The 15087-nt window shown below is 33.2% G+C and overlaps 1 protein-coding gene across 1 annotated transcript; it reads left to right on the forward strand.

Moving 5' to 3' along the window:
- Positions 1–1692: 1692 nt before the first annotated feature.
- On the forward strand, positions 1693–11680 carry LOC147072637 (calmodulin-like protein 4). Its single transcript, XM_085946082.1, has 5 exons — positions 1693–1761; positions 2254–2284; positions 4258–4463; positions 7173–7280; positions 11092–11680. Exons 1-5 carry the CDS (start codon positions 1759–1761, stop codon positions 11191–11193), a joined length of 450 nt encoding a protein of 149 aa, XP_085802208.1. The 5' UTR covers positions 1693–1758; the 3' UTR covers positions 11194–11680.
- The last annotated feature ends 3407 nt before the right edge of the window (positions 11681–15087 follow it).

The raw sequence follows: 15087 nt of genomic DNA on the forward strand, positions 1-15087 counted from the left end.
TTCCTATTTTCCGCCTGTAGCCGGTGCTGCCACAGCAGTTACGACAAGGAAGTAGAAGAAAAATATAAAAGTTCTCAAATGAAATTTACGCAAAGCAGAGACATCTTTATTTAAATCGTAAAGGCACGTAGTACTGCCATAGATAATAATGTTTGAAATTACTACATTGCCAGTCAGTAAAACTTTCAAATACGAGGGTGGGTCAATAAGTCCTTAGAAAAGCCGACAGGTGGCGCGACTAGTACTGTAAGCGGTTTGTTTTCATGCAGCGGCACTACCGATTCAGTATGCTGCGAAGTTTCAATCAGATTGGTCGGGTTGTTGTGTGTTTCTCGTACATTTAAAAAAAAAATTTGCTTGTGGAAAATGGAAAATGGAGAAAATTGAGTTTAGAGCTGTTATTAAACATTTTAATATAAAAGGGTTAACAGCAAAGGAAATAAAAAATGAGTTGGATTTAGTTCACGGCATATCTGCTCCTTCACTTGCAACTATTTATAACTGGTTAAATGAATTTAAACGTGGTCGTACATCAACAAAGGATGAACCACGCTCAGGACGTCCTGTAGAGGTGACTACACCAGAAATCCACGATATGGTGTTAAGTGACCGAAGATTAAAGTTGAGTGAGATAATTGAGGTTACAGGGATCTCAAAAGGTAGCGTCATTTCTATTTTACATGACAAATTGGGCATGAAAAATATTTCTGCAAGATGGGTGCCGCGTTTGCTCACAGTCGACAATAAACGCAATAGGGTGGTGGCCTCTAAAGCCCTGTTGTCGCTCATGCAACGCAATCCGGATGAATTTTTTCGTCGCTTTGTGACTGTAGATGAAACATGGATACACCACTATACTCCCGAGACGAAAGAACAGTCAAAGCAGTGGATTGCGAAGACAAACCATGTCCAAAGAAGGCGAAAACCGTAAAATCAGCTGGTAAGGTTATGGCTACTGTATTTTGGGATGCACGTGAAATTATTTTCGTTGACTATTTGGAAAAAGGAAAAACAATAACAGGGGATTATTATGCATCTTTATTGGACCAGCTAAAAAACGAAATTGAAGAAAAACGGCCTCATTTAAACAGGAAAAAAATCCTCTTTCATCAGGACAATGCCCGTGTTCACACATGTTTACGATCAATGGCTAAAATTGAAGAATTGAAGTTCGAATTGGTCGACCACCCACCGTATTCGCCAGATTTAGCCCCCAGTGACTTTTTCCTTTTCCCAAACTTAAAAAAATGGCTAAGTGGACAACGTTTTTTTTCAAATGAAGAAGTCATCGATCGGACAAATGCTTATTTTGAGGACCTTCCGAAAACTTATTTTTCTGACGGTTTAAAAAAAATTGAGAAACGTCTAACCAAGTGTATTGAGCTCCAAGGAGATTATGTTGAGAAATAAAAAAAAAATACAAAAATAAAAACTGTTTTAATGCTTTTTTCTAAGGAATTATTGACCCACCCTCGTACCTTCAACTAAATTATTATACTTTTATTATTCTGGTATGCGATACATAAAATAAAGGAATCTTTAATTAAAAATAAAACAATGAATAAAAAAAATATTTTATTACGATCAATAATCAATAATTAAGCCAACTCATTTTTTTTTATAAAATATTCCCCATATCAAAAAATGATTGACTTAGGGAATATTTTATAAATATATGGTATCCCTATTACAGCTGTCAAAACTGAAGTGTCAAAACGGTAAAAGTTTTACTGCCAACGTAAATATTACTTCGGTACAATGGTAATTATTTTCATATATAACAAAACAAAAAACCATTATATTAATTGGAGTCGTACCACCGATAAGTTTTTTAAAACTTCTTTAAAATGTTATTAAAAACATATTGTGTGTTATGTAGATTTTAAAATCTTGGAAATTATGGAGTCACCTGTTGAATAGATAAGAGTTTTATGATTCAATTACGATCCCACGTATCTAGCATATTGTATTGATGTATAATTAAACATGTTTTATTATACCTACTGATGACTGTGACATCCACAAAATCATTATATTATTATCATTAATACTTTACTATCAACACTCATTAAAAATATGAAAAATGTTGATTGGAAGTGATTAATGAACATAATCAATATATAACGATTATTATAATAATTCGAGACGCAGAACCCTACATAATATAGCACCTACTAGTTAGTTAGTTTTAGTTTTATTTTCAGTAAGAATTTTGATATAGTTTGGTGACTAAATAAAAAAATATTTTTCCAGGCACGCTACTTCAAGGAACAGGACATTGACGGTATGTTAAATACAAATTATAAGACCTTTAGCACCAAACCACACATAGTCAACATCTAACAAGAAATACATTCATATTCTACTTAAGTTGTGATTATATTGAGATGCATATTGCGTACTGTCACACTATCATGGTGACAAATTTAGTCTATGGTTTCATCATTTTGCAGAATATTTTGAACAAACACGATCCATGTAAATTCAATGATGGAGTAGGTAACCTAGTAACGAGTCTCTATAAATTCAATAATATTTTGAACAGAACCTAACCTGCAGACATTGATATACTACTAGATGAGCAGTTCCCATACAAGTGTCATTTTAAAAATGTACCACAAAAGATATAACGAATATCGTCTTATAATATTTCCTTGTAGGTATAATGCGTTAAGACTGTTAACATGGATTCCCGAATTTCACCCGTATTGCCCTGGCTGTAAAACTAAATTTGCGTTCTTGGAATAGTGAACCTAAGGGTGCTGCAACGCAAAACAGACAGAGCAAGTCGTCATGCGCTGACTATTAGGCCATCCTCCCACGGCGCAACTGAAATCTGATGGAACTGGTTTGTGAAGGAACTCATAAACTGACCAATGTGATGCTTCGCACACGGCGCTACTGAAACCCAGTTGAAATAATAATCACATAACCTCAAACTATCAAACTGGACTGTCAGCTGTGTTGTACAAAAACTGACAATACGCGCGCTGCAGCGTTTACAATTATGTTATTTTAATTTTCCGATTAATATTTACTTTTGACGTCTCTGGTTGTTTTGGTTTTTACGATATGACGCTAGCGGCTTTACGAAGTGCTACCAATTTTGGTAAGAAAATATGATTTTTCACCGAAATCTAATGATGTTGGTACTACTGTTTTACGGTGACTGGAAACTTCAGAGACCGCGCGACTAGCATGTCGCATCTCTTCGCGACCGTTTTGAAGCTGAGAGATTCCAGTCTCGCCGTCAGCGAGCCGCCATTGAAATACATTAGCTAGATACTGGCTGGAATTTTAGTTTCAGTTTCGACGAACATAAGTTACGCCGTGGGAGGATGGCCTTAGTTAGAGTAAGATGCAAGCTAGACCGGGCTTACTCAGTAAGTTTTAACAAAGGCCAACTCGCTGAAAATCGGGCGTCATTTTAAGAAGCATATGATTCATCCAGTAGTATATCAATGCCTGCAGACCATAGATAATAGACAACATTCTTATAGAAAATACATAGTGCCAATCGCTTAAAACAAAATTCACTTGATTTTGACATGAGTCGAAAATGTGTAGGCATATAGAAAATGTTAAAAAACATTCATTGAGTCATGCAGGTGCAGTGCGGTACAACTTGAGGTGACTTCATTGTTCTGGTGATTTCGGCAGATTTTGCTAACTGACAATGTTTGTTTAAAAGTTCAAAATGTGCTACTGGATGGAAGCATTAGTCTTCATCATTTTAAACACTGAGAAAAATGACATTACACACTTTTTCGTAGCAGCAGCTTACTATGATGTCACATGATAGTACGCGATGTGCAGCATAATATTATAATCACAACTTTACAGTTATATACAATTTAAAGAAATTGTCTTTAAAAGTGTTTTAATTATATAATTCATACATATATAAAATAGAATACAAATTTGTTTTTTTTTTATTTAAAAAAAGCTTCTAAACAAATGAGTGTTCGTTGAATGTTTGTGTGTTTATTGTTATGTAATAAATTTATCAATAAAATGTTCAATTATTTGTCTCCACCATTGTGAACAATTATTAATCAAAATATTAAGTTTTTTTTTTTAATTTTATTTAAAAAACACTTCACGCACAAGCAATTACGTGATTTTTCAGTTAACTGCATATAATTGCATGTCTTTTTATTTTGTCACTAGATTGTTTCTACTACATAATCACACTACTCTTAATACCTACATTATTTTGTTTCATTCTGATATTATTTCACTGTCAATATTATTTAGAATTCAGGGAGTGCTTCTACCTGTTTGCTCGATCGGGACAAATCCGCACCTTGGACGAGCTGACAGTTGTGATGAGGTCTCTCGGTCTGTCTCCGACAATTGCGGAACTCACTTCGTACCTCAAGAGCCGTCGTGGAAAGATGACCTTTGCCGATTTCCTTGAAGTTATGCATGTCCATTCACGGGCGGAGAATCTACCCAAGGAGGTAAACATCCGCAATTAAAATTGAACTTTATTATTACTTATTGATAAAAGTTGATTCTACCAAGTACAACGCAGTACAACTTTATCGATCAACTCATGAGTCATCGCAACTGACGGACAAGTTGAAATATGATTTAATCATATAGGAACATGTCCTCACTCCTCAGTTGAGTTGAATTACTGCAGGCGTTACAAAAGCTTCATCAGAATGTGGGGTAATTGTGCCGCAGATGCCTGCGTGAGCTTTTATAATTTTTTTTAAACAAAAACAGTTTATTCCGTGTAGACAATTATATTAAATACCTTTTACTGTCGACGCAGATGCTTTTCGATCCAATATTTGTTAATTGAAAATTTGAACTTTTTATACATTTTGTGCATCATTATCACAAACTAAGATTATAGTAGGTTATATTAGGTTGGGGTTGGTTAGGTTTGGTTGGGTTAGGTTTGGTTTGGTTAGGTTTGGTTTGGTTTGGTCTAAAAAGAAAGTTAGAAAATCTCTTGTTACTCTGTTACTGAATATAGTTTTATATTTTTTGAATCTATATAAAAATTATCATTGTTTGCGGAATCATGAATTAGACTCCTATGAAAGTCATGATGCTTACGAAGTAACTATATCTTCTATCGCTAAAGAACTTTAAGTAGAAAATTTGACGATGTCTGAAAAAACAATATAATGAAAATAACAAGAAAGAAGATCTTCAAATTTTTGTTCAGATTATCTTTATGATTTCTATATCATTTGACATGCTCCACAAGAAGATTTTTGAGACAGGTTCTAGGCCTAGTTTATTTCTTCTCACAATCTTGTCCTAACCCAAATATGCTGTTGGCATATTTCTTGTTAACACATTCGCGGCCACATGTTAGCCAATAAATGTTACAGATGTGACACATATTGACATTAATGTATTAAGAATGTTTATATACGATGGTAGTCCCAGAAGTACCCGACCTAACAAAGAAAACACAAAAAATTTGGGAAAAAATATATATATTTCTCTACCTAGTCTCCTTTTAGGTCGATAAACTTTTCCCAGCGATGTTCAATAGCTTCGATACCCTGTTTATAGTGAGAATAGTCCAGCTCTTCAAAATAGCCATCATCCGCAGACTCCACCTCTTCTCTCTCCATTTTGTGGATTTTCGTCACCATTTCTGGCGTGGTCACCTTATTTGGTCGACCACTGCGATGTTCGTCTTGGAAGCTCGTCCGGCCTCGTTTTAACTCGGCCACCCAATATTCTACTGTTGTAAACAAAGGAGCAGACACCCCCAGAGTAGAATCTAGCGCCGCTTTGATATTGGTTGGACTGAAGCCTTTCAAATGAAAGTATTGTATCACATAACGATGACTAATTTTTTCCATGTTTACAAATTCACTGAGAGCGTTCACTATTGATGTCTTACAAACAATTACTGACCAATGTAGCGTCGTCAAACTTCAAATTTAAGCTTTATAAGGTTGGTACTTTCTAGCATGGTCATTATTTTCAAACAACAACTGCCATCTATACGTCAGGTCGGGTACTTCTGGGACTACCCGGTATATTATAGAAATGAGTTAAATCTTAAGATATGACACTATGTAATGTGATACACCCCTGTTACAGGCGGGCTTCTCCCGGTGTAAAATAATCATTTAGTAGCTATAAGTCGAAACGTAACCCTGACCTCTAGAAACGGCTTCATAAAACATCTAATCTGATTCCTTGCTCAACCACGTAAGTATTTTTTTATTTATAAGTAAGGGCCTTCGTCCGGTGTGTGAAAATCACATATTGGGCGGAGGTGTAATTAAGATAAATTTAATTTAATTTAAAAAGTATAAATGATGATGGATGAAAGCGATAATTTTAAGACTAAATATAAGTATTTAAATATAATAAATTTTGCCGCGCATTGTGCGTGAAATCCTCGCGCGCCGGCGCCAGGGTCAGGCTCGTGATTCGCCGAATCAAAGATCACGCGATAAAATTTGGCCAATCACGAGAGTCCTTTTTGCTGGACGGCGTCGGTACGCGAAATTTAAATTAGTAAGCGTCCCCTTTCCGACATATACGGACCTGCGTAACTAATTGTAAAAACCTAAACATGTAAAGAAAGTGTAAAATATAAGGAATACCAAGTTACACGAGACAGACGTGGTTTTATTTAATTCCACCCTCAAATATATCGTACTTTTTTTTGTGAATCCGGGGTTTGATGTACACCTGAGCTAGCCGCTGGAACCCCGGGGATCTCAAATGGAAATATGTTTGCATTGTGACACAAGTAGACAGGGAACATATTGTTTTAATCAAAAATATGACTTCTATAAATGTCGTGTCGTATTCCGTTCCACAGTACAGGACGTCAATGGACGTTCTGTCGTATCCCATTTCACAGCAGATGACATTTATAGACGTTGTGTGTGCGAATCTGTTAAAGTATACTCTTTAAAAAAAAATCTTATTTATTATACCTAATTAAGTATGAACAACTGCACTTGACAACATTTTATTTTGACTGTATGATATTCGCTGAAATTTATAATACAAAGATTTGAATCAATATTCTTTAAACAAAAATCGAATTTATCGGTAAGAGATACATAAGGCCACATAATATACAACTATGCATCTGACCCATAGATTTTAACAGTCACTTCTTTCAATCAGTACATATTATCTTATTAAATGTTTCAATTTATGATGTGGAATAGGTGGTGGATGCGTTCAAAGCCGGTGATGCAACTGGGCGCGGTACAGTCCCGGCTACTCAATTGAGAAATTTGCTTCAGAACTGGGGCGAAGGTCTTTCAACGCGAGAGGTAAGTAATCGTGTTAAGCCAAAAAGTCTGTACTAGAAAAATGGAGTGGAAAACCACTGGACAAATGCCATCATATAGTGAGGGGCACTAAACGTCCACATGGGCACCCTGTAACCTACTGGATAGACAAACTTATAAAGTTCGTTGGATATACGTGGCAGCAAAGAACTAGGGATGGAGAAGAGTGGAGAGAACTATGGGGAGGCCTTCATTCAGCAGTGGATCCACCGCGGCTGATGATGATGATGATGAAATAAAATTCAAATGACCGCCTGAGTTTCGGGGGCAACTAACTTACTATATTACATATGTGAATTGGAAATTTATACAGCAAAATTTTTGATATCTATTTGGAATTTGTGTATTTGATTATGTATCTGGTTTATCTCTGATGGGCATGAAGAATACAGTTCCTTATGTATTATTATGTATTATAATCGTTCACCATAATTGAACTTCAGAAACATTTTGAAGAAATATTGGTGCCAAGCAGGACTTGAACTGGCATCCACTAACACAGATATTCAACCCGTGTTCCACTGCTCATATGAAACTGATGATCATAATGAAATCTAAATACATATTGTCACCTCAATACTACGACTAGATAACTTGATTTTCACTGTTTTTGAGATAACTATTGAATATTATGTTGCATCATTTCCTTCTCTAAAAAATGATAAAACTAGGTAAGTCAGAAGTTAATGGGAACTGTATTAATTTTATGTTTGAAAATATTACATAACTTCAAAACCATAAATCCATTAAATACATAAAATAATATATCTACAATATTTTTTCATAAAATTGAACATTATTTAATTGTTCTCAATTAGACTAGCACAATTTTCCATTTTTATTTTAAATAATAATTATAGCCTAGAATTATGTTAATCAAGTAACATTTAAATTTCATTTTCCCAACAATGACCACATCAGAGTTATCTAGTTGTAGTATTGAGGTGACGATATTAATATTTTCAAGTATAGGAGAAAACAAATATATTAGATACGTTTAAAAGTGTTTAAATTTTGGCACCGACTTTGAAATTAAATGATGTGATAATAAGAAAATATCTAATAGTTTATTTACAAATTGGAAAGATATATCTCTGTCAAATAATTCCTGCTTACTAATTTGTAATATTAAAAAAATAAAAAAAAATAAGTTTTTGGCACAAATTTAAAACTAATATTTCTACTATATATATTCTATTTTATTATTATTATATTTTAGAACAAGATTCAATAAATAAATATATGCTTTGTAATACGTCTAAATCACAATAAAGTTGACTTTCGGCTTACCGAGTCAGATGGGTAAATATATTCCTCAGTTGCATGTGTTAAACGTTTACAGAATACAGTTGCGCCGATAGGAAATGACTAATTCATAAAAATGGGATAATACAAGCGGATCACTCAGCAGTTCTTAGTAGGGCTACCACAAACAGATTTTTTGGAAACGCATTAAAAGAATTTTTTCCTCTATCTACTATGTACTGTGGAAACAATGATATCTATAATAAAAGCTTTTTTTCATCACAATAAATCTGCGAAGTCAAAATATATGATAGTAGGTACAGTAGAGAAGTGTTTTTTTTTTTTATCAAAAGTGTTATGTAACCACATTTTCTATATTTCTAAATAAATATTTAACAAATTGAGTAAAAATGAAAATTAAGTAGGTACATTATTTATGTTTTGACATTTGATAATATATCAAGTTTTATCATCGGTGGCTGGTTACGTGTCTGTGACTGCATTAGTGTAAGTTCATTCTTCTTAGTCCACGTCCGGTCATTAATAGATACCATGCAGTGCCTCCGAGAATCCCCGCCAGTCTTGTGTCTTCCCAGGTGCACGCCATCACCTGTAGCCAGTAGCGAAGGGTGGAGGTAGGCTGTTAAAATCCGCTATAAATAGTGCACATTAAACTTTCTTAGTTATAAGTATTTGTTTTTATTGAACTAAGACTACAATTATTTACAGATAGATGGTGTCGGTTAGTTTTTAAAAATCAATTAAACCCTGCCCAAACCAAACCACTTAGTGGAGGCCCATATGATCCTATTAGGATCGGACATGGTCGAAAGAAAAGAAAATAAACCAAACCATAACAGTTTTGGTATACTTTGGGCGATATGACAAAATTGTGCACACTTATTCATTTCAGACATATTGTTTGTTCATTTTTTTAAATTCATTACGCCATGCCTAAATCAAACTATAATAGATAAAAAATATTATTCTATCTATAAAATATCCAAAGTTATGTATGATTTAATTGCATAATTTTAGATTTTTTATAGACAGACGAGTATTTTTTGATTATTATCTATAATCGCTTGGTTTTCGCACGGTTTAATTGAAATTTAAAAACTAACCAACACCAATTTTATTATTGTAGTATTATTTCAATGAAAATAAATACGTATGACTGACAAAGTTTAGTGTGCACTATTTTTGGCGGCTCTTAACATCCTACCTCCACCTTTCACCACTGGTAGGTACTATGTACTAGGATATCTATAAACATACCACATAAGCCTCGATAGGTAAAAGCATAAAGTACGATAGGTTTGACAGAAAATATGACGTAGTTCGAGCGACACCGAGTGAGAGATAATGATGCAATTGATTTCATGTAAGAGCAGTCGGAAATAATGACGGTCCCAATAATTAAATTTACCATATTATGTAATTTGTGCCCAGTAGAAGAAATCGTAATCTGCGAAATTTCAATGTTAAGTTATTCCACTATAGTGATAGAATTGCAAATCGTGCAATTTGATACAATAATTGAAAATTTACATTTTTAATTAGGTAATCAATATGTAAAACATCTTAATTCAACATCTTAATAATTACAATTTAATTAAACTTACAAATTGACAAAAAGCTGCTACAAAACAAGAATTCATCTTATTATTAATTTTATCATTGAAATGTAGTTTTATAAATTATTATTCTCTTATAGTTTAGAAAGTAGTATTATTTCTTTTATTTTAGAAAATTGTTTTTAATGTATTTAGATATAATATGTATAGCGATTAATTAAAAGCACTTGTAAATATTCAGTAAATTGTATTAGATTACATGTTTAGCAGTGGCGAAGGGTGGAGGTAGGCTGTTAAGATCCGCCATAAACAATGCACATTAAACTCTTTCAGACATACATATTTGTTTTCATTGCAATAAGACTACAATTTACAGATAGTGTTAGTTAGTTTTTAAAATTCAATTAAACCCTGAGAAACCAAGCCATAATAGATAATAGTCAAAAAATACATGTCTATCTATAAAATATCTTAAATAATGCAATTAAATCATACATAACTTTGAATATTTTATAAATAGAATAATATTTTTTATTTATTATAGTTTGGTTTAGGCAGGGCTTAATGAATTAAAAAAATTAACCAACAATATGTGTAATATGTATTTTTAATCCAATGAAAACAAATAACTATGAATGAAAAAGTGTGCACAATTTTGTCGTATTGCCCAAATTAGACCAAAACTATTATGGTTTCGTTTAGGCTGGGTTTAATTGATTTTTAAAAACTAACTAACACCATCTGTAAATTGTAGTCTTAGTTCAATAAAATCAAATAAATATGACTAAAAAAGTTTAGTGTGCACTATTTATAGCGAATCTTAACAGCCTACCTCCACCCTTCGCCACTGATGTTTAGTAATTATTACAACTCAAGTGAATCGATAGTCAACTGCATTAAAAATTTCATCACACCAATTCATTTAACAAAAATTGTTAGAAATTAATACCAAATGATTGTTTTTATTCTAGGTCGATAACATCTTCCGTGAGGCAAACGTGTCTAACAATGGACTCGTCCGTTATGAAGACTTTGTCAAAATTGCTTGTGCTCCAGTCCCAGATTATTACTAAACAATAATATACTGTTAATATTCCAATATTAATTGTTAAAAACTTTACACATTTACTTAGCTGTAATATAGGCAATATATTTTTGTAATTTTATAAACTGACAGGTAAAGTGTGATTCTTTCCTTGTTAAATTAATTAGGAATTGCAATACCGAATGAAAATTCTAATGCCGGTATTAATACCGGTATCTACCAATAAATATAATATATGCAAAAATATTTTATAGCACATGTGTCATTGCTGGTCACCAGGACTATGACGGAACACGGAAGTAAACTAGACATTGCGTAACCTGACAAAAAAATAACTGTTCTGTTAAACCTTTTATGTTAATTAATACATTTTGTTTCCACTGTCGATACCAAATATGTCAGTATTGTCTGATCTTTAAAACCGGTATATCGGAATCGAAAAATACCGGAATACCAGTTTTTAAATACCGGTATTGCAATCCCTAAAACTAATGAAATAATGACAGTATTTAATTAAAAAATAATAATATTAATTATATTAAATTTTACAGGGATGTCTTTTAAGTCGATAGCTATTTCGGTTGTAACATCATTATCAAGACTACAAAAATAAACCACTTGTCTACAGTTAAGTATAAAACTCATAGAATGAGACGGAATGATCTCTCTCCGTTACCTTGAGACTATTCAAGAATAATACCTACTTACTTGGAATCCGTATTATTTTAAAACAATTGATTTACTTTCCTACTTTACAATTATTATAGTTCCTTTTTTCAGCTTAAAGATAAAAGGTTCAAACTCTTGTAATTAAAAGGTTCAAACTCTTGTAATTAAAAGGTTCAAACTCTTGTAATTAAAAGTATCAGTTTTTCACTTATAAATAATAGGGTAAATACCACTGAAATTATTATTGTCATTGTGATAGAAGTTGTACTTAATTACTCATATTATCATCAGAACATAAATTATTGAGTTCATCTCCGGAAACATAGAGTTATCCTATCCTTGGTTTGATATATTGGCGATTAAACGCGATGCACCGGTTGAAAACTACTATGATACATGTTGCGCGTCACCACTCTATAGCTTTTAGGGCCATCTGTCGTTTTCTCTTGTTAGCATTCTCAAAGGGTTAGCTCTACTCCTCTCGGCATTCTATGACAAGTAATGCCTGTGTCAGTGGAAGACCTGTGGCACCTTGGTCACTCATCTGTGGCATACAATGTTTGCTTTAGTATTCTGACACGGCGTGTACAATACGTATGCATTTAACACCTAGTACTCGTTATGTATTATGGATATCGATACAACCTTTAACGGCCCACATGCTCGTCGTAGGTCAAAATTGAGTTTTTATTGTATTTTTAAACCATGATCCTGGACACTCCTTAAACGTTCTAGATAATCTATTTATATAATTTTGAAGCCTTATTATCCTTTATATTTATTTTAATGAACATGTACCGTTTAAAAAAAAATAAAAAATAAATTCGGTTAGGTACATGTTCAAACACGCGCGTTAACATAATTTTACTCCCTACTTTAATTATAGTTTGTCAATTTATGGCTACGGCCGTATGTTGTAGCTTAACCACTGGGGAATGCCAAAAGAAATGGCGTATTTCAAAAAAACACTACCTTATTCTTAGGTCAATAATTATTATAAAGCAATCATTATTCATAAGATGTTTATCACACTTGAATGGTCAAAGACATAGCTTATAATAAGTATCTTTAGAATCATCTTCAAATGTGTTAATCTTGCTGATTTTTTGAATAATAAAATGCCTAATTCTTGTCAAATTTGGGATCACAGAGATTATCAATATAATTTTTTATCGTGAATATTTTACTAAAATTATCTCGTCATAAATTATACTAATGGTTTTATAAATGCGTTTAAAAATTAATAAAAGTAAAAAATCTTAACACCACTGCACATTCATGTACCGAAATATGACTATATTCTAAAACATTAGAGCGAGAGGTTTAAAAGAATACTATTTTATGTAACAAAAATACTTTATGCAGTCATCAAATGTTTAAAATAAATATAAAGAATAATAAGGCTTCAAAATTATATAAATAGATTATCTACAACGTTTAAGGAGTGTCCAGGATCATGGTTTGAAAATACAATAAAAACTCAATTTTGACCTACGACGAGCATGTCCCCCCTTAAGCCCACATATTTATGTAAGTATGATTAAGCATGTCACCTTTAGTCAACATCGAAGAGACTCGCTATAAGGATAATTTTTAAACTTTCGTTTAAAGCGTGACGACATGAATTCTAAAAAAGCACTGATTTGAGTATTGTCATTTATATAATATATATATATGTATTTTTATAACATTTCATTTATTATTTATTGCACACTATCATGTAGTTGACTTTTAGTAAAATAAAACATTCCACTTTATTTGTGTAAATCTTTATTTTGTGTTACATTTGACATTCGGCCATAAAGAATAAGTGTCGACAGCCATTGTGTTTCCGAGTCATTTACTTTCAAGCATGGCTACATAATATTATGCCAAGGTAATGGAGCGAACAAAGCAAGCGAATTTGCCCGCCTGGATCGACTGAAATTGAATCATTAATCTCACGGCCACTGTTTTGAACATTATGTATTAATAATTATTTTGACACCGTTAAAACAATACTGTCAAACAGAGGTTACCGTGCGGCATTTCTGAGTGATAAATCACAGGGTTTGAATCCTGCTATTTGGGTTCAATTCATGTATAATTTTTTTATAATATTTATCAATAGATTATGATATGTCTATTTTCAAATACTGCCCTGTCCACAAATCAATATTAACCGAGGTTAGCAACGCTTTTATGTTAGAAGTGCAAATGCTGGGTTTTAACATTTTTTTCCAACGAAAAGTATTTTCAAACTAGAATATTATGCCCATATTTATCAGACATCCGTTAAACTGTCAAAACCTCTGATGTGACAAAATTTAAATTAGAAGTGTTACAGTTAATTTTCAAATTAGACATGTTACATTGAGGATTTCTATTTTTATTTAAATTTTGGTGTTATTTAGAGCATTGAGAGTTTTACTAAACTATACTGACTAATAAATGAACAAATGAAAATGAATATAACAACAACAATTTTGACAAAATTGTCAAATGGAGGTTTTGACCATCCCAAAGATGATATTATGCAAAAACAAATTTGGACCAGTTTTGTGAAATTAGATTTAGAATATGTTTGTATTAGACTCAAAGAGGGCATTCAAGAGACTATCGACAGGCTGCATGACAACTTGTGTGATTAGCGTATTCTACAGGTGTGACATACTTCGATAAATGTCGACTATCTCGGGCATTGCCATCGAAACGCCTCGAAGTTGCAACGATGCGGCGGTCAGCAGATTTCCCAATTAGAAACTACATCAAAAATGACTCGCAATTTACCGAATATTCATGTAAGTATATATAATAGCGAGTCATAGTTGATGGGTTATCTCAGTCCGTCCAGTACCTCAGACCAGATTCAGTATCACACCACACAGTTCTCACTTCCACCGAACCTCGGACCGGCGCACTCTTGACGCGCCTTACCCGGAAGCATTTTCTCACTGTGCCTGCGACTCAAGCATCACTTCCACTGAGCCTCGGACTACTAACATCTCTCCTATATCATTTACTCTTGTACCAACTGTATACCGTTACGCAACAATAAACCCTCGCTCCTCCATTCATCTGAGCAACCTCCAACTAGCCTCTTTCTACACTCTTCTTACACCGGTCACCTCTAAGTGGTTCTCGTACTTTACAATGAGACCGCCAAAGAACAAACAAAGGATGCACTCAATTTATAAGATAGTTATCAGGGAACTGTTGAGAGCCCCTGATCTTAGGTGCCCCCTTTAACTAAATGTACCTACCTGATTATGAT

The sequence above is a fragment of the Rhyacophila brunnea genome, unplaced genomic scaffold (genome assembly GCF_057557595.1).
Source record: "Rhyacophila brunnea isolate RB1 unplaced genomic scaffold, BYU_Rbru_1.0 scaffold_19, whole genome shotgun sequence".
NCBI lineage: Eukaryota > Metazoa > Arthropoda > Insecta > Trichoptera > Rhyacophilidae > Rhyacophila > Rhyacophila brunnea.